The 20,915-nt window shown below is 41.5% G+C and overlaps 1 protein-coding gene across 4 annotated transcripts; it reads left to right on the top strand.

Annotated features, from left to right (window-relative positions):
• The first annotated feature begins 4,698 nt into the window (after positions 1-4,698).
• LGALS8 (galectin 8) lies at positions 4,699-19,914 on the top strand. Of its 4 annotated transcripts, XM_048296596.1 has the most exons (10): positions 4,699-4,813; positions 6,660-6,869; positions 10,644-10,732; positions 11,325-11,535; positions 12,186-12,302; positions 14,029-14,085; positions 14,159-14,185; positions 15,550-15,638; positions 18,016-18,181; positions 18,646-19,914. In XM_048296596.1, the coding sequence occupies exons 2-10, from the start codon at positions 6,756-6,758 to the stop codon at positions 18,793-18,795; spliced, it is 1,020 nt and encodes a 339-aa protein (XP_048152553.1). In that variant the 5' UTR covers positions 4,699-4,813; positions 6,660-6,755; the 3' UTR covers positions 18,796-19,914. The 4 variants fall into 4 exon arrangements, with proteins under 4 accessions (XP_048152553.1, XP_048152555.1, XP_048152556.1 ...); XM_048296598.1 differs by lacking the exon at positions 14,159-14,185; XM_048296599.1 differs by lacking the exon at positions 14,029-14,085 and having other exon boundaries at positions 4,700-4,813.
• The last annotated feature ends 1,001 nt before the right edge of the window (positions 19,915-20,915 follow it).

Below are 20,915 nucleotides of genomic sequence, written 5' to 3'. Positions count from 1 at the left end.
TTATCTATTGCAGTGCAAATGAAGGAGTGATCCTGACTACTTCAAGAAACCTAGAGTTGTGTCACCAATCTAAAAACGAAGGGGTGAGTATGTTTTAAGGCTTATATGGCCTATAATTGGTTTTCAAACAGTCTAGTGACTTCTTGGTATCTTGTTTGTCCTTTGGCCCTCATGTCTATTCTGTATCTTGTTTGCTCTTACGCTTCTCTTCCACATTTTCCTTTAAAAATCAGGCATTGCAACAAAAAAAATAGAATACTTGTTAGTTCCTGCAGTAGCAGTAGCATTTTAAACTTTTGAATCCATAAGCCCATTAAAAAAACCACGACTTTTTGTTTTGTTCCCTGTGATTTGTAAGCTTTAAACTGAAAACTGGAAGATCTGAATGATCACTGGAACTAAATAGTGACATATCAAGGAAGAGTTATGGAAGGCCACTGTTTAACTTGTAGCTAAGTAAAAGCTGAGCCAGCTGGGCTGTCAACTGAAGTGTTAATGTTGGTGTACCAAGAGGTGGTGACTCATGTCCTCTTTGAATCTAAAGCCTTTCAAAGAAGCCAGGGCAATAATTTCCATCAGTAATGCACAAACAGCTCCACTAAAACTATGGAAGACACAACAATGTCAGTCTTTTGAGATCATATGTAGTCCTTAAGCACAAAAGCACTGCTGAACAGTCCAGTGTGCTAGAGGCTTTACCCCTGTGGCCTGTAGTACTGTATTCACTAGGGAAAAATTACAGTTATTCTGGTACCACACAACAACATAAAAAAATTAGCTGAGAGTAACTCCCCTGGGCAGGTTTCTTAATGGAGACTAGTGTTTATTTGTGTCAAGTCTAGGGAATTCCATTATTGATGGAAATTTTATAATTGGAACTGTGCACGTAAAATACCGGGCTAAGTAAGTGTGACTATGTATGTTTTCTCCTTGACCTTGGACCAAGGCTTGCTACCCTGAGAGGCACAGGTTACAGGCTTGGCATCAAGGACAGGAGATCTGCTTGAGAAGTCCCCTTTGAAGAAGTAGGATAGCATGTAGCCATATACTTTATGGCACTGTGCTGAAAAGTGAGAGGGACAGGAGAGCAGGAGCAGAGCTAAGGCATCTAGAAGAGCCAGAGCACTGCTGGGGTGAGTGAGTCGCAAAGCACAGAGCAGCTTGTAATGCTGCTGTGTCTGTTGCAGGTTGGATGCAACCCTGTGGCCCTCTGCTTTGGAGAAGTGCAGATGTGAGATGAGATGTTTATGGCAATAAAAAGGAGCAAACGTAGCAGCTCCTTTACCAAGAAGTTACAGGGGGACTTAAAATAGTCTGTGTTTGTACCCTTTGTTTTTATCCAATGAAGTGGTATTTGTTAAGCTACCTCGCTGAGTATGTGGAAAAGAGTTTAAAAAGTGCCTGGGCATCAGTTTAGTTCAATTTTCCCAGATTTCTGAGCGACCATGTTATTAGCATGGCCTATGTTGCTGTTAGAAGCTTGCACTGAGGCATGGTACAATTATAGAAGTGATTATTACAAACTATATCAAATACAGTTGTGTTGACAACACTCAGCAAGCACTATATTTATCTAAACTAAATTCACTGTTACTATTAGACTCAGCAACATAGCTCCAACAGCTATGAGTGTAAAATGGTGCTAGACACTTTCAGTATGTCCTATTTATTGGGTTGTGGTCTGATACTGCTGTGTCAGGGGACCAGTTTTTCTCTTCTCCAAAGTGGAAAGAGAGAATGGAAAGCTAAATCTGTAAAAGACCACAGTTCAGTTTTCAATGAAATGAATCAAAACAATTCTTGGTACAAAAAGGGAATATTTAAGATTTGGACATCACTTATTATTGCTGAAAATAAGCAGGAAGTTAATAAAAGCTGTACTTCAGGTTGAGTAGTGGTTGAGTATGGCAGCAGCTGATGTGCAGTAGCAGCTCCTGCACTGCTGGTGTTTTGTGATTATATTCCTCTACCAATTCTTGTAGTGGGGGCAGGAGAGGCAGGTAAAATTTCTTAGTGGTAACAGGGTCCTCGCTGAAATGCTACCTTATGGCCAAGAATAGCTACTATATTTGCTTCAGCTGAAATTGGCTGCATCTGTCTTGACAAAGCATTTCTATTTTTCCAGCAAGCAAAATTCTGCTGGAACATGAGAAGTCTCTGCTGACAGGATTACACGTAGTCCCAGCAACGGTTGAGTGCACATTAAATTGTAGCTTTAAAAGAAAAAGCCTGAATTAGGACTTGGACTGTGGAAATAAGGGAAGACTTTGCTATTTGCTGTCAGGACTGCCATTAGTAAATGGTGCTAAAATAGCAGTTACAAGAAATCAGCAGGTGAGTGACAGTCTGTGAACAAAGCAACAGCAGTGTGGTGCAAAGCTGCAGAAGCTGTAACCCAACCGACTCATTGTCAATGCTGCATCAGGTCTGGGAGCTGAAATAGGGACTTTCCTGCAAATTTCGTAAACTGCCTATGACTCAGCCTAAAATCATGTTAATAAAACAGCTGTTCTGCTTCAGTAAAGAACTGGTGCATAATTCAAATCACAGTGTTTCCTTTGGATTATTTCTTCCCAAAAGTAAAAGAGCCCTGAGCCAAGAATTAGTAAAGTAGTAAAACTTTATTTTCTGTGGTTCTAGAAACACTTCCACTTATTATTCCTCCTTTCAGCATCATATTTTTTATTCCAAGCTTTCAGCATCTTTTCTGTCTTTGCTGTTTGAACTGAACTTTCAAACCTGCTTTGAGGTTGCAGCCTAATACTGACAATTGAGTGTATTTCATTTACTTTTGTCAGTCTGGTTTTATCAAAGTGTTCTACTCTTTCAACTAGAGTGCCTGGAAAAATAGCTTCAAAGAAAAATTAAGTGGTAGTTCAGGCTCAGGATCTTTTATCTGTTCTCTTTTTAAGTAGTGCTGTGGAATTATGCAGAACAGTTGAATAGCAGGTTTTTTGCTAGCACCTGACTACACACAAGAATTGTCAGTCCTCACAACCATGCATGATTCTACGGTATCTTTCCCCAGGCAATCTGCTTTGCTGCTCTTTTATCTGAGTACCTCATTTCCGCAGTTCTCCTCAAAAGAAGTGTTATCATACCTTTCTGTGAATTAATCCTTCACATCTCATAAGCTAAGCTGATGTACCCTTTAAAGCAGCAATCCTACAACTATCAGCAGAACTCGAGCAAGTAGATATGATTTAAGATGGGGCTTTTGTGTTGTTTAATTGTAGAATAGAAGACTGGATATTATCTAGCTAAGATACTGTAGTGGTCTTTGTGACAAGGGGCTGAATGCCATTCTAACTTGGTTATAGCCACCTACACTGCTTTTTGCATGGCAAAGAAATACTGAATGCCTTTAATCGAATAGGACATGGTGATTTAAGCTTGTGAGCCTTTTATATTGCATTCTTTATTTTTGTGCTCATGTTTTCCCCATCCAGCATATTAACAGGGGGAATTTGAAGTAGACTGTCGCTATACATAATGACCTCTAAAACCTCAAGGGACTTCATTGCCCTTCCTGCTTACTGGACCAAAACTGCCAAAATCACTCTTAGTGGGGCCCACGAGGGAAGAGAAGGATGGAAGCACAGCCTTGTGGTGGTGATTTTAAGATTGAGTTGGGTGTAAGATTTCCAGGTTTCAGAAACACAAAGGTCCTGGGGCAGCACATTACTCAGTGTGAACTTTGAAACTGTGTTTGGGTCTGGTCACGGAAATGACCATGGTCATCACAGGTCACTGGAGAGCCTGGAGAATTGAGTGGAGAGAAACCTAAGGATGTACAACCAGGGCAAGTGCCTTGGCATTATTCCTGGGGAGGAATAATCTCAAGTACCAGCACAGGCTGACGGGTGACCTACTAGGGAGCAGCTTGCAGAGGGGTGCATTGGGAAGACTGGCCAGCAGGTCGAGGGAGGTGATCCTGCCCCTCTACTCCAGCCTAGAGAGGCCACATTTGGAGTGCTGGGTGCAGTTCTGGGCGCCTCAGTACAACAAAGACAAGGAGCTCCTGGAGAAGGTCCAGCAGAGGTCACAAAGATGATTTGGGGTCTGGAGTGTCTCTTACGGGGAGAGACTGTGGGAGCTGGGCCTGTTTAGTCTGGAGGAGGCTGAGAGGGAAGCTCATTAATGCACATAAATATCTCAAGGTGGGTTTCAAGAGGATGGTGCCAGACTCCCTTCAGTGATGCCCAGTGACAGGGCATGGAGCAATGGCCATAAACTGAAACACAAGAACATGAGGGAGAGCTTCTTTATGTTGAGGGTGGCACAGCATTGGAACAGGCTGTCCAGGGAGGTCATGCCCTGTCTGGAGACATTCAAAACCCACCTGGATGCATTCCTGTGTCACCTGCTCGAGGTGACCCTGCCTTGGCAGAGGGGTTGGACTTGATGATCACCAGAGGGTTGGAAAGAACGTAACAATTCTGTGATTCTGTGTGAGTTGTGTGTTGTCACGAGATGGGGTTGGGCTTGCAACAACGGACCTTCAAAGGAAGCACGACACAGAGGAAGGGAAGGGCTCGCAGGGGAAAGAGCTGCATTTACTTCCCAAGGCGTAATCCCAGCCCCAAGGGCACGCGGCGCCCGGGCCCTCCCGAGTCAGTCCCACCCCGCCCGCTGCAGGAGGAGGCGCCGGGACCGCCCCCGCGCGGGCGGGGCCGCGGGGAGGTCACCGTGGGCCGGAAGCCGCCGTGAGGGACGGGCCGGGGCCGGGCCAGGAGCGGAGGCGATGGCGGCGCCGGGCGGGTGCGTCCCGCGGCTGTGCGGGCGCTGCTGATCGCTGCGGTGCTTCCTGCAGGTAAGAGAGGGAGCGGAGAATGCAGGGACGCGCCCCTTCCCGCCCCGGTGCGTGTCGGGGAGAGGAGCTGCTCCCGACGGGGCTCTGGGGAGCCGAGAATGCCTCGGGTCGTTGTAAAACTGAAGTGGCCGAGGTTGCTTGGTGAAAGTGATCCTGTGTCCTTCCAGTGTTTGGGAGTGTTGGGGTTATAGCGGGGGATGGGGGGACACCGCCGGTGTTTTGTACTTTAATTGCTTGCAGATATCCAGAAGGCATCTCGGTAATTCTCTTCGCAGAAGCCTTGTTCGCGTTGGTGCAAAATCTCGCTTTGATTGTAAGGACTGGCCGGAGTTACCCTCATGGAGGTAGCTCATGAAGGACACATTTTCTCTGTGTCCCAGTGGGAAGCATAATAGCTGCTTTTTGGCCTCCACAGTTTCCTGTGTGTCTGTGGAAGATATTTCCAGCCCCTGCAATGTGTGAGATAACAGGGCAGCCTACGTATCTCAGTTCTCAAAGCACACTCAGGGAACCTTAACTTGCCGTGTTGCAGATTTGGTGTAACACCTACACTGATAGTGGTTCCTCTGACAGAAGAATACAGGAGTTCCCTGTCCTGCTTTTGACAAACAGAGCCTGACTTGCAGCTTTCCTTCATTATTGTGACCTTGTCAATAAAATACTAATAGGCAAACAAGAAAACCCTTAACTCATCACTTTGTCACAGTGCCACCTGGCTTGCCAAGATCCTGTGCCAGGATCCTCTCCTAGCAGGATCTAGATTGCTGTTGCGCACCCAGAAAGTTCAGATAGCAGGCTGCTGGGTTGTAGGTTTCATTTTCGTGGCGTCTGCTGTTGGACTTCACAGTGTAAAGGCAAAATTATTGTTTGCTTTGGTCTTTATTTTCTCCTTAAAAAAATGAAATCAATAAAATTTGCGTGCACAGGCAAAAGTGAATTAATGGTAATGTCCCATGAGAAGATCAAAGGACAAAATAGTTGTAAAGTGTTGGCACCTTATGTTCTCTGAATTGTATTCTAGATACTGGTCTTAAGTGGGTGAGTTAATACCCATCTGGTCCAAATCTCCAACAAGATAAGCCAGATATTGCAAAATGGACCACTGTTGTTTAATCACTGCAGAAGATTAACCCCTGTGGAACAGGCCACAGACCTTTGGGGTTTTGGTTTTGTGTTGTTTCAGAGTTTTTTCTGGTTTTTTTTCTTCTTTCTGACATTGCCTGCTGTTGTCACACAGTAATGCTGCTAGAGCCCTCACCTTTGACTTTTTCCCTGTTTGCCTGTCATCACCACACAGCTTACATGCTACCTTGTTTCTCCAGAATAAGCCAGAAATTATACTTAGTAGTTTCTATTGGGCCCTGAATTTTGGTCACTTTGTTAAAGGATTTGCTAAAAAAGTTGCAGTATAGCTGAGTATACTCACAAGCTTTATTTCTTATTAATGTTGTGCATTTAATTCAAGTTTTACAAACTCCTGTAATTACTTGTGGTGTTCAGGGATTTTATGTGTTGGAAGAAGAAATATAAAACACCCTCTGTTTCTCGTTGCCTAGTATTTCTTAACTTTATGTAAGACAAAGCTGGAAAAGGCAAGGTCAGCCACTGAGGCTTGTCTGCCATGGGAAATCTGGGGATAGCATGCTGCTGATTACATTGTTTACCAGTGTGGCATCTTAGTGCTTTAAGCAAGCCTTTTAATTTCATATTTCAAAACTCCAGCAGATTTACTGGAAAGATGTTTGCATCATTTCTTGTGGTATTTATAGTTGTACCTTGGAGGGTTTCACTTCATGTTGTGTCACCATGTTTCTCTTTAATTAAAATTTTTGGGTTTTTTTCGAAGGGATCCCTCCTTTGGTGTTGCCTGATCCGTGAGTTCTTTAAATACACTCCAGCAGTGGCCACACAGAACTGACAGACTTCAGCTGGAGGAGGGAAGATGACATCCTTGGGTGCAGCACAGCAGGAAATGCGTAAACTGACCTTGGATACACCACAGAAAGAAATCTGTAAACTGCCTTTGGATACATCACAGAAGACAATCAGTAACCCGGTAACTCCTCTGTCCTGTTAACAATGCCTCCCTTGGGAAATGGGACTTTGCTCTTTTATGTCAATAGTACTGTTTTGCACAGTGAGGGATGCTACTGAGAGCTCTTCATCGCTCAGGTGTTTGAGGGAGAATGTCACAGGTGACACGAAGAGCTGATGGTGTTTAGAAGTTGTGCTATAAGCAAATGGACAGGACTTCCAAAAAAGGACAGACGTTCTGTCAGCCTTGGAGGATAATCCTCTTTCATGTGCAGCTTACATAGATGTGCTGGAAAGTGAAAGTATGATAAGAAGTGTTTTCACTCCTAATTCTCTGTAAACATGGGTGCCTGGTACGTCTCACGAAGTGTTTATTTTGTGGTGCCTGTAACTTCAGTCTGAACAACTAAGCTTGGAATCTTTTTTCATAGTTCACATCTTAATTTTTAATAAATTCTGTTTTCTATGGAAGACTTGAGCTGACATGGTTCAGCAATTGCAAAGACTTCATTTGACAGAATGTTGTTTGCCTAGCTCAGAGTCTGGAAACTTTCTCTGAAAAGGTCTATCATTCTCATGATCTGTGACAGCAGCCTGACTTTGGCTTACCCTAAAGGGGTGACCTGGAGCTGTGTTTTTTGTTGTGTCTTAAAAAAAGTAGTTCATTTGAACCTGCAGGAAGTAGCATTTTTATCATTCTGTGCTAGACCCCTTTAAAAATACTAAAATCTGTAAAGTATTCGTGGGGAATGTACAGTAACACAGACATGCACAGGACTTCTTGTCTGTTGCAGCTTTGCACTGTCACACTCTTGGGCCCTCAGTGAATCTGATTGTTTATTCCCAGTATATGGTCACTGCTTGCAAAGTGGATAGAGTTAGGGATGATGGGGAATAGTTTCAACCTCCTTCACAAGAACCCAGCTGGAAGAGGAAGGAAGGCTGTATGATTAACCAGAAGGTGGAAGGACAGACGTGTGAAAGGAAAGAGAGGATGGAAGTTGGTAGATGGAGATCTTGGTGGGAGAGGAGATGTGAAAAGAAGGATTAGGAGATGTTTAGGACAAATGAGTAGTGAAAGAGAGAGACTAAGAGTCCAGCAAAATTGAGTGGCTGCAAGGGGATTGATGAGTATGATGAGTTAAAAGACTTAGCAGGAGAATTCAACTAGAGCTTAGGGATCAAGAGCCTGTTGTGGGGAAAAAGAATGAGTATTTGGGATTGTAATATGGAGGCATTGTGCTGATGACCTCAGGGCAGTCTCCAGACAAGGCAGTGAGCAACCTGCTCTATCTGACTTTGCTCTGAGCAAGGCATTGGGCTAGAGAGACCAGAACCTCAGCCCTTCTGTAGCAGGGGAGGCTATGAAAATGTCATTGTTTCAGTACATTGTTCCATTAGCAGCAAAACTTCAGAGCTTTATTACAGGTTTGAGACTGAGATGTATTTCTTCATTACTCTACTGTTCTCAAGCATCCAGAAAATCTGCTTTCCTCTTTATGCCCTTTATGTCACCCATCTGACAAGAAATGATGTAATGTCTGGGGTAGCTGTCTGATGCCCAGCATGCTGGATAAAAGCTGTTATCACAGTCCTTTCCTCTGTAAGACTATAAACTGCCCTCTTGTTTTATGAAAATTGGCATTTTCTTTTAGGAAGAACATAATTTTTGAGACCTCTCAAACTCAGTTGACATTGACCAGTTGGCTTTAGAGCTAAGTTTTGGCGATCTGGAAGAAAGACAGGATGATAGTAGATCATGTCATGTGACAAGCATTATTCTTAATAACGGAGGAAAAAGTAGAAGAGCATCTTGAGACATGAGGAAATTACAGGCACATTCTGTGATGACAAAGTCTCATTAAGTCTATAGTATTGCACCCAGAAAATGCTCTAATATGGTCTTCTGGATTCCACATCTGAGCTTCTGAAGAGTTGATGTGCCACCTTTTCTTTTAAATAAATGCATCCTTTTGAATATAAAGAAGTGCTTTTGCCACAGTTCCTTTTCAGGAATATAGAAAGAACTTTGCTTCACTAAAGTGGTTGAGTCCCAGTATCCCTGACCTGTGTGTGTTTCTTTGATTTGTCTTTGGAGACTGAATCAGTAACTTACTACTTTATTGCAATAGAGCTACTGCCCCTCAGGAGCAGAGTGTAAAAATGAGAACAATCAAGATACACTTTTTCTTTTTTATTATTATTGTTCTTAGTTGAATAAAAAATATCTTCTGGGTGTGCAGCTTGTGTTTTAAGGAACCAAACCACTACCAGTAAGCAAAGGGATTTAATTTTTCTTTCACATTTAACACTCAATTTCACATTTTGGTCCTCTTCTACTGCACCTGCTAAAGCCAATAAAAATGATGAGAATTAAAACAACCTGACAATTTTCTTGAGAAGCAAGTTCTATTTTTTTTTCCTGATGTAGAAGATGACTCTGAATTAGGTTTTATGCAGTGGGTGGGTAGCTGAGAAGGGAAGTGGAGAGCGGGCAGAAAAGGATGTGTATCTACTGGCAGAAATGATCAACACTCTGGATTTAGACAATTTTTGCTGTCTTTCCCTTTTCCTCACAGATTACCAAGAGTATGTGTCAGCAAACACATATCCTTTTCATATCTGCCTGTTTCATGCAATGATCTATATATTTTTAAAATAATCTCAACTTGTCATTTTATAGTCCAGTATTCCATTCAAGAGTAGTATTTCCAATGTGTTCATTGTTTTTGTTGTTAAATTACTGGAACTCTTGTTTGCAATTGCTGTTTCATTTCAAAGGTATCCTAAAATCTTACAAACTACCAAAACCAACCTTGGCAAAATTTCCTGTCTGTTAACCAGAGCAAATGCAACATTTTCTACCATTTACTTCCTTTTTCAATCTGAAGCACATGTGATGAGATGCAGACTTACTGCTTTGCTTTTGGGCTAGACACCTGGGAACTTCCACAGTTTAATGTTAAAATGCTTCCCATCCCTTTCCATTTCCTGAAATGCTGGATGACCAGAGTAGGGCTTCTGTCAGCATGTCTGAGTCTTTGCCAGTGAGCTGTGCCAGGGTCTTAACTGGCATATCCCTCCCAATGGCTTAACAACTCTCACCATGCTGCCATTTCAGTTCAGTGTAACATCCATATGCTACCTTCTCTAGCTATTGATAAGGAAGAAAAGATAGTGAGGCTTTGAGCCAGACTGCATACTGTAGACAACATACAGTCCCAGACTCCTGAACGGGGCTATTTCAGTGCACTTTGCAGTTCTTAGCTGATCAGGATGAGGTATTTTGTTGTGTTTGTGTAAGTTTTACTAAGAAGACATTCTGTGACATAGTCTTCCTATTACTGTTTTCCATAATGGAGCAAGAACAAGCAAAAAGGCAGCTCCTGTAGTCTGGGGTCAGGAGGGTTGTGGAAGTTGCCTCCTGGTACCAGGAAGGGGCTGATAATAGCCAGCCCTTGAGAATGACCTAATTTGATGTGAATCCGCCTTATGCTCTGTGAATAGTGAGGCAATAACATATTACGACTCTTCATTTGAGAGCTGGGAATGGAGAATGGAAATTTTAATTTGATCTGAAAAGCTTGGTTTTCATAGGGGAACATAGGCCAGATTTCCCCTTCCTGTTGTGGTTTCTTTTATATTAAAAGCTGGTTGTGTTTCTTTTAATGTTCTAGATTATCGTATAATTAAGGATTAGAATACTAATTTTTAAACTAATTTGGGTTTTTTCGCCTCCATCGCAAAATGGTATTGGAATAATTTTTTCTTCTTTTTTTGTTCTTCCCTTTTCTAGGCCATTCCATATGTTGGGACAATACATGGTGGCCTTGTTCCTGGAGAGCTGATTGTGATACATGGGACTGTTCCTGATGATGCAGACAGGTAGTGGCTATGGTGTCATGTTTAGCAGTGTCACCATGTGAGCAAGAATGTAATGGATAAAATGTTTCCAGGGGTTCTACTTAGGATGGTGCACAAAGGCTTGATCTAAAGCCTTGTGATAGCATCAGATTGAATGCAGGCTTAAAGGGTTATCTGAGACTAAAAAAATTGATAACTGAATGTGTAGTGTGTAGGAATTAACTTAAACTGGGCTAAGGAGGTATGGACTAGTGCTTGTATCCAGTGAGGGGTTTCTGTTCCCTGACTTTATCTGAGGTTCATTTGATATATTCTGCTGAAGGTGATGGGAGGGAAGGTAGTGAACACAGTGAAGAGTTTACATGATATGAATGATGACCATTAAATAAATACTTAAACATTTATATTCACTGCACTAAATCATGGGAGAACCTTTCACAAATAGGTAGGAAGAGAGGAGGACAAATGTTTGTTTGGGGATTTTTTCTTATCCAATGACATTCACTGTATCTGCCTGTTCTGAGGCTCCACAGTAAAACACAAATGTACCGAGCTTTTAGGTGAGTTCTTGAGAGACTGAGCTGAATGTGGTTTCTCTGATTTTTATGATTAGGTTCCAGGTGGATTTACAGTGTGGCAGCAGCATAAAGCCTCGAGCTGACGTGGCATTCCATTTCAACCCCCGCTTCAAAAGGTCTGGCTGCGTTGTTTGCAACACACTGGAGAGGGAGAAGTGGGGCTGGGAGGAGATCACTTATGAGATGCCCTTTGAAAAAGGAAAGTCATTTGAGATTGTCATCATGATTTTAAAGGATAAATTCCAGGTGGGTCGGTTCTTCATCTACATCCGGTTATCAGGCCAATAAAATAAAGGTATTTTGTATAATTGAAATAAATATGGGAGGTCTAGGTGTCTCTGTTACCTAGGTATAGTCTCACTACAGAAAAGTTTAGAGCTTTTCTTTAAAGAGGTGGTAATTAAATCAGACCTTTAATTTTGTATTGCTTCCCTCTAAATTGGATGAGTAGGCAAGTAGCTTCCTGCCATGACTAATGGCTGCTCCACCCTTCCCTCTGTAGGTGCAAAGGGCTAATCTTGGGATAAACCTCTTCTGTGACTAGTGTAGGACAGTCCTCTTGGAGGGGACATGTGAGGTGTATTTGTCTTGCTCTTAGACTGCAATAACGGATTCTATTACATTGGTAATACCACACTGGTAAATGACCAGGTGCTAGAAACAAAGGTGTGAAACGAAAATTTTAGTGTAGGCAAATAAATCTCCCTCACAGTGATGGAGAGAGAGACTGAATCACGGATGAGCTGAACTTAGTTGATCTGATATTTCTAGGACACTCATGGGGTTGCTTCTGTACCAAACCAGTGTAAACCCGAGACGTGTGCATCCAGTTTGATACCTGGCTGGTGTAGTGTATGTTTAATACAGTTTTTCTGTTTTGTTTCTTGTCTCTTTAGGTGATGGTAAACAAAAAGCACTTGGTGCTCTACAACCACAGAATTAGCCTTGAAAAAATAGATACTCTTGGAATATATGGCAAGGTGCAGATCAAAACCATAGAGTTTGTTTCTAAGGTAAGTTGTATGGAGAGCTGACTTGTTTGATTCCTTTTCTCTGTCCTGCTAAACTGCATAGTAGGATTTGTGGTGAAAAGGAAGGAAGAAGAAGCAGCAAAACAGTCTAATTTTAGTAAGGAGATTTTGGTTTCCCCACATTTCAGCATGTGAGTCTCATGAGGATTTCTGTCTTCCTGTTTCAGTCTTGCAGCTAGGGGCAGGAAAGTGACTAAAGTTTACAGCTTACAAAGTTAACAGAACAGATGGTATAAGAATTGATTGGATACTTAGTCTAGGAGTGGATTAGACTTTTCAAATATTGCAGAGGCTCCAGAATGAACTCTTGGGTATTCAGTGCTTCTAAGTGACAAGTTTAGCCATGGCTGTAGCTTGTTGCTTGGCATTGAAATGCCAAGATCAGTGACAGCTGGAACTCCTTGTGCACATAGACCTGTTTTTCCTGCTAAACCGACTGGTTTGTTGATTGAAGTCAGAAGTGTACATTTATGGGGATAAGAAGAGGTATTCTTTCTCAGACTTTGTAGCTTGACTTGTACATGGACCAAACTGCAGTGAATTTGAAGTGAAGTCTGTGCTGTGCCTCCTCTCAGCTGCCAGCTCTGCTACTGATAGTAAACCAGCAGGGAGTTTTTCCCTGGGCAGAAGGAGAGATCCTTTTGTTCTGAAGAATTAGACTTCTAGACCAGAAACTGGAGGTGATAAATTCCAGGGAGATACAGAACGTGAATGCCTTTTCTCTTTTCTGCCTCTCACTAAGGTAGCCTATCTACTCCTGTTGAATATTCTATGTCTGTTCTGCTCCATCTTCACTACATTGTGGGCAAAGCTTTTGGCTCTTGCTGCCAAATATCAGGTCTAACTCAGGTCAGCAGACTAATAATTGTTTTGGTAGGAGGCAAAGCTGAACATAATGAAGTCTAAGCTTTAAACATAGGTCTACTATGTTTAAAGATCATCTGCAAAGCCTGTAAACAGACTTTCATGGGTCCCATCACTTGGCCTTGAGCATGTTGCCAGAATAATATTCCTGCAAAAGCTGTCTGCATCCTGATCTTGGAGGACTGACTCCAAGAAGTGCTTGAGGGCAAGCAGGTGCTCTAGGTTGGTTTCTGACCCAGGCACAAAATGTACACTTGGTTTAATATGTGGCTGCTGATGCTCTATCCTTTGTGGAAGAAAGGAATGGAGAAAGGTGATTCTTTCCTCTTAGTCTTTGCTTCGATACACTTTTCTGAGGAGGAGATTTGAGGTTTATATTGAAATAAACAACCTGAGGACACAGTCTGGTAGGCTAGCTGGAACTGTCTCTGCATGGCCATGTTGCTCATCTGTCCTTCCCATAGAAAGGGACAAGGATGTAGGGGGCTGCTTAGAATCCCAAGAATCCCTGTGTGGACCTGCCATACTGGTATTTCTATCCCAGCAAGGAAAACTCTGTGGGTACCCTCAGATGCTGAGGGCTTGACAGTAGTCTGAACTGTTAAATAAAGGTTCAAACTGTAATGAGGTGATCTTCAGAAATCTCCAGAGATTTGGCTTCAGCAATTGATCTTCAGAACTTTTCTGTAGTTTGTAGGGGTTTGTAGGCTATCTTTTTCATTAACATAGCCCTAGATTATCATCTTAACAGTTCACAATTCAACATGATGATCCTTACATTGTTCTAAACCAATATGTTAAAGATGATGTTAGTAATGACACCTAAATATCTCTCTCTCTGCAGTCTTTACAAGGCTCTCAGCCATCATCTCTAGGAGTAACAAAGATAAGCACAGAAAATGTACGTATGTTTGTAAAAGGTTGAATGAATCTCCCTGTTGTCTGATAAGCTAGATAATGTTCTTCTTTTGTAGGGGGAAATGCCAAATGGTTCGCAATTGGTAAGTGTCTCCTGTAGATTTGTGGCAAATGTGGAGTAAAAAAAATAAAAAATACCTCAGTTATTCATAAAAAGACATGCACAGAAGACAAGAAAAAAGGAATTGAGAGTCAACTGGAGAAAGATCATCAGTGAGATTTTGTAAAGGGTAATCCTCTTCTCTGCTGGTAGTACAAATGAGAGTGTTAAATCATTTAGAAAACCCAAAAGATAAACACAGCATCCACAACCATAAAGAAATAAAGAGTGAAGCACCTGAAGTTTTAAAGGACCAAGTCACATTCAAAACTTTTTTTTCAGATAAGCATGCTTTGTCTCCTCTGCCTTAGGGAGTACCTGCAAAGCAAAAGTATTCTGCAGTCATATTATGGTAACGTGTGTCTTGGAACCTGTGTGCTACATCTTCTTCTTGCTAACAGATCCTTGTGTACACTTTAGGTAGCTGGATTAACCTTAACCTTAGGGGTGGAAACTTGCACCCAGCTAACATGCATATAGCATATAATGTGGTATAGGTGGAGTGAGTGCTCATCTTTTTGCAAAAATGTGTGCAGGTGGACTGTATCCACACTGGAGTAAGGACCACACTCAAACTGAGAAGGGGTTGAAATCCAGGAATATATACAAATAGAATTTGTGGAGAAGGTGAAGTTGCAGTGAGTGCCATAATTTTAGATGCTTTGTCACTTGACAGCCTGCCTTCTTCAGTCTTTTTTTCAAAACCAAATAACATGCAGTATTGTAAGTGGTGGATTTCAGCAAAAACATGAAAGTGAAGTGCTTCTCTATTCCCTTCTTTTCCCTGATAAAAATAACTTCTAATACAATGAAAAAATAAGATGAATAAAATACTTGTACTATCATTATGAACTGCTGCCAGGACAGAACACTTAGTGACCCTACTTCTAGTACTTATGCAACCATGGGACAACAACACACCTTAGCATGAGCCTTACTCTTGAAAGCAAAACTGATACTTTTAGAGATGAGAAGTCAGGTATAATCCGAATAATTATGTGATAGGAATTTAAACTATTACAGGGAGTTTCATGCTTACTTTTTTTCTTTTTTTTCTTTCCCCTTCTTCCCCTCCTTCCACTGTTAATGGTGTCAGAAGTAGTTGTAAATAATGTTTTGAACCCAAGGTGGTAGTCTAAATTAAAGCTCAAAACACTGATGTATTTATCTCAGTGTAAGTTTTCCACTATAGTGTTAGGATCCCTCAATATGCTGGTAGGAATAAATTCAGCTGTAAGTGCAGATTTGCAATTGTATGCCAGATTTCGTCCTGCCGTAGTAAAGCCCAGCTTGTATGTTGAAAAAAGTAAGTCACAGTCAAAATTTTTACTGGGGATGTACTTCCAGGGTGTTCCTTATGTTGGGAAGCTTGATACTGCACTTCGTCCAGGATGCACAATTGCCATCAAAGGAGAAGTTGATAAAAACCCAAAGAGGTATGTGTTACTGATGGGTTTTTTCTGTTATTTAACTGAGGTATTCTTGAGAATGAGTAGGCTTTTCCATTGCCTCTATATATCCTTACTCACTTGCAACTTTGCATCTGGTATCATCTGAAACTTCAATGCAGTTTCCTCAGGAACCAGCAGGATACCGCTTTAGAGAGGACTTAAAAGAGCAGCTCCATTGTGAAAAGTGAAGGTAAAACCTGAGTGTCTTACCTACTAAATCTGTGTCATTCACAAATTTGTGTGTTTGTTCAGGGCTTTCTATTGTGCAGGAAGTGTGAGCAAATGTACTGTACAGAGACAGCTTTTATTCTAAAGAGACCCAAGAGTAAGGGAACTGGCACAAATAGGTGATACAGAAGTGAGGTGAGTTGCTGGTGTGCTCAAATGCTGTGTGTTACAATATTTCTCTGAAAATCCTCCTTGGTATAAGCATGATGGTGCCTAACTAAAAATAACTGAGTGATGAACTGAGTGATTAGAAGGATGGAGTACCTCTCCTAAGAAAAAAAGCTAAGAAAATTGGGATTTTTCAGCCTGGGAAAAAAAGTACTTCGAGGAGACCTAATTGTGGCTTTCCAGTACGTGAAGGGAGCCTATAAGAAAAATGGAGAGAGACTATTTGCAAGAGCATGTAGTGACAGACAAGGGGGAATGGCTTCCACCTATAAGAGAATAGGTGTAGGTTTAGGTTAGATATGAAGAAGAAATCCACTGTGAGGGTGGTGCAACATTGGAACAGGGTGCCAAAGAAATTGTGGATGCCCCATCTGTGGCCATGTTTAGGGCCAGGTTGGATAGGGCCCTGAGCAACCAGGTCTGGTGAAAGGTGTCCCTGCTCACAGCAGAGGGTTGGAACAAAATGATCTTTAAGGTCCCTGCCAACCCAGGCCATTCTGTGATTCCATGAAAGCTGATAGGGAAATATGAGCAATAATTTTGATAGCAAATTGACAACAATGGCTTGCAAAGAAGACATTTTCCAAGCATGAAATAAAGGTCAGGGAGGAGGGGAGCATAACACAGTCAAAATGGAGCTGAGCAAGTGTCTGTGCTTCAGCATGCCCTTTACTTGGAGGGTGGTTTTAGCTCTGCAAAAACATGCCTTAAAATGAAGCAAATGAGAAGCATACTTTTCACATTGTGCGTGTGTGTGTATTGCACTCATACTTCCTCAGGGCACATTTCTTCCCTGAACAGCATTTGGAGTTCATACTGGAATCCACGGTCTGGAATCCTTATCCACAAAGTTTGGATGGACTTTAGATTTAATAGGATAATAAATACTTAGAGAGTAGCATTTCTTTTCCTTCTTTTGGCTTGAAAAGTTTATTAGCACTTTTCAAGTGCTGAATGTGCTCAAGTGCTGAATGTGCTCAAATGCTTATAAGCATGAAGAGGCTTTTGGCTGTTAAAGGACTGCAGATTGTCTGCTTTTTATGTTTGTGCTTTTAAACCTAAGTATTTATATAGAGTTTATAAGTTATTTCATGTATTTCACTCAGCTCACACAGTTGTAGATGTTTCTTTTTCTTGGTGAAAAAAAGAACTTCACAGTTTGGAAGTGTTGCTATATTTCCTATCTGGACTGAACAATTCTCAAAAGAGGGCGACAGTCTGACAGCTGGAGCTAATTTGAGTGGGGAGGGAATATTTTTTTCTTCAAATGAAGTAAGGTTTTTGTGACAGGTTGAAGCATTCATTTGAATTTGAATGACTGTTCCCTTTGATCACCCTTCTGCAGAGCTCCCTTGTTGCAGGATCCCCACTGCAACACTCCCTCCCCTTTAGGAGCCCTGTTTTGTGGACATGTCTGAGATGGCAGAGTATTCACTCAGCCTGGGCAGAGCTTTGCTGCCTACAGAATAGCATTTTGTATGCATGGTGTCCCACCAGTCTTAAATATATGAAGAGAATCCTTGAACTTTTCTTTAGAGTTCAACCAGTTTGTTGGCAGAAGGAATACAATGTCTTTAGGTAAAACAAAGCCTCTCACTCTCCATTCCCTGAGTGAAGGAGATGTGGGAGCAGGCAGCTCCGTATGTTCCTGTGAGAATGCTGCTTCCTAGTGCAGTAGGGGAGCAGCTCTTGGCTCCACAGCTTGTTGCAGAGTCAGGAACAGAAAGCTGTGAGTGATGAAGTGGATCTAGCAGGGTCATATCCTACATTTGTTGCCTCCAGCAAAGGTTTCTGTGCAAAGGAGACCAGTGCATGCTGGCTGGCTGCTTGCTTGGTTCTTCAGGTGAATCACAGCCCTGGCTCCCAAGCAGCCCGAGTATTGGCTAAGGACTTGGTAAATGGCATGGACTGCTGTGTCATGTCTGTAAACCCTTGGTGCAGTAAACTTTAAAAAAATATCTTCCAGCTTTGCAATAAATCTGAGACCAAGTGACTCAAAGGACATTGCTTTACATCTGAATCCCCGAATGAAAAATAAAGTTTTTGTAAGAAACTCCTACCTTCATGACAGCTGGGGAGAAGAAGAAAAGGAAATTGCTGACTTCCCTTTCAGTCGGGGGATGTACTTTGAGGTAAGATTAACTGAAGCATAGCATCAAACGGGAAAATCTGCCAAACGGATTAGCATTGGTGCTTAAATGTCCTATTACTAATACAGATTTAAATAAAACTGCTATTCCTGCATTTCATGTCTTGAAAATACTCAGGATTAAATGGGACTGTAGAGAGCAGAGATTTGTCTTTATTTAATAACAGTTTTCTTTTGAAGTAGTTGCAAAAATTCAACCTGTGCTCAGAGGAAATTTAAATTAAATTGAGTTGGACCTGATGATTCTTACAGGTCCCTTGCAACTTAAGTTATTGTATGCTTCTATGAATTTTCTTGATGCTCCATTTTTGTTTTTAAATGTTGCTTTTGCATGAAACATTCTCTGTAACAGAAACAGGTCTTACCCAAGTCTAGGCTAGGTCATCAGATTGTTTTTCACATCTTACCTGAGCTTAAATGTTAACTATTTCTCTTCTTGCTTTCCAGCTAATTATTTTCTGTGATGCCTACCAGTTCAAAGTTGCTGTTAATGGTGTTCACACTCTGGAGTACAAGCATCGTTTTAAACAACTTGAAAAGATCAACATAGTGGAAGTCACGGGAGATGTTCATTTGTTAGATGTGAGGAGCTGGTAGTTCTTTTCAATGAGTACTAAAAGAAATTAACCTCTTCTAATGACAGTGCCTCCTTGTCAAGTACAAACAGGTGCTGACTTGTGCTGAGCCTGCCTTTAATCTATCTAGGCTTTTGCATTTGCCTCTCTGAGTTAGGCAAGTACCAGAAATACTAACTGCAAGATTAAATCCTTCTCTAGTTTATGGTTTCCTGGCAAGCTAAGTAAGTTTTGCTCAGGTAAATCTCCTGTATTATTGAACCTAGCAATATGAAAATGCTGCATCATACTGTGTGTAACAATTGCACTCTGTATGTTTAAGTTAAACTACTTTTTGGCATTCCTCAATACCATACATTCGATCTTGTGAAGTAGAAATGAGACTGAAATAGGATCCAAAGATACAGTTACCCACCTCAAAAGGGATGTTCATTATTTATTTAAGATAGAGCTATGGATTGTAATTTTCTATGTCCTAATTTAAGTTAGCACCTATAACCTTTACAGTGAGGCTGGATTAGGCAAACAGTTGACCTGTAACTTCTGGCAAAAGGCAAGGAGTTTGATCTTATTTCTTAGCCTGCTGCTGCAATAGCACATTCTCTGACACCTATGGTTGTGTCACCTCCTGCTTACAAGGGCCCAAGATTTCTACCTTTTAGTTTTCCAAAGTGAAACACGGGAAAGTGATTTAGCTGGTTTCAATTATGTGAACTTTTGAAAGCTTGTTTGATCTGAAGTGGCACCTGACTGGGTTAAGAATCCTTAGGGTCTGAAGTAGATGTTTGTGGGTTTCATTTTTAAAATATGTGTGAATCCAGATAGTCCAGGTAGGGTTTCAGCTGAGAGGGCACTTGACTACTCAGCAGTGGACTAGAGAATGAATCCTTTTTCAGTCTTGTATTAAAATACTGTATATGTGAAATAAGCTGTTCCTATTCAGTTTTCCATACAAATAGTCTTTTTATATTCTTTTTAAAAATAAGTTACTACTGTTTATCAATACACGCCTGAAAGATGTCCCTGTATATCTTAAGACTGCTAAACTGAAGCAATTTCAAGAATAAGATGTACACTGAAAGACTTTAAATGACCAGATTTAATGTATAAAAAGTACCAATAAAAACATATGTGAACTCTGCTTTTCTCCAAGTGTAGTTAAGTAGCTATGATCCCTTTTTGGTCTATTATCTTGTTTTGCTTATTGTCTTACTAGTATCTCCAAGTTGGCAAAGCAACCCTGACTGGAGAACCATTTCCCCATCAAGGAATTGATCCACAGACCAGTTAACCTGAGCAGGCATTGAGGCTGGGCCATGGCCGTGCTGGGGTGGCCTTCAAGACAGTGCAGTGCTGTGCTGTATGTACCCCTTGGCTGCAGGATAAACTCACTGGAACAGAGGAGCTGGTAGGCAGCTCCTCATGGCACTAATGCCACTTGTGTGTCCTTGCCTTTATCTAAGAGTTCAGCAGACATTCTCATGGGAATGTCCTTTTTGCTTTGACAGCAGACACAATTAACAGTTTTAAGAAAATCCTGTAAGAGCTTGATGTGGTAATCTTTCCACATATGGGATCTACATGGCATGATGCACCCTCGACAGAGGCTTCTTCCCAGCACCCAATGGGATGTAAGACACTGTATAGTGTCAGTTCTACCCAGTTGCATTTTAAACCCTATTTTACAGAGTCTGCTTTTCTTAGTACCAGTGGAATGAACCAGCACCTCGTGGTGCAAAACAAGTAGTAAGTTTTTGGGCAAATTCATTATCATAGCAAGCAATTTATTCTTGAACTTCAGCTAATCAGTAGCAGTCTTTAAAGACTGTAAAACAGATTTAGTTCCTACATGAATCATAGTTTCTTGGAACTTCTTTTTCAGTATCTTATGTGGGTATACTTTTTACTTCCCTATAGATGACAGGAAAAACCCAGATTCTCAGGATTGCAGTGCATTGGTCCAGTGAGTACCATGCTTGGAGCACGACAGCCCCTCCACAGTAACTGTATACCCCAAGCACAGTGGAATTCAGTGAGTCTCACATGTTGTCACTCAGGATTTCTTTATAGCCTGCTCCAGTTTCCCACTGTTAAGAGCAGTTAAGGAAAAGTCATAAGAAAAGTACCCAGTCCATCCAGAAA

Source organism: Corvus hawaiiensis, chromosome 3, assembly GCF_020740725.1.
Source record: "Corvus hawaiiensis isolate bCorHaw1 chromosome 3, bCorHaw1.pri.cur, whole genome shotgun sequence".
Taxonomy (NCBI): Eukaryota; Metazoa; Chordata; class Aves; order Passeriformes; family Corvidae; genus Corvus; species Corvus hawaiiensis.
The sequence above is the reverse complement of the archived record's forward strand: the minus strand, read 5'-3'. Positions and strand labels throughout refer to the sequence as shown.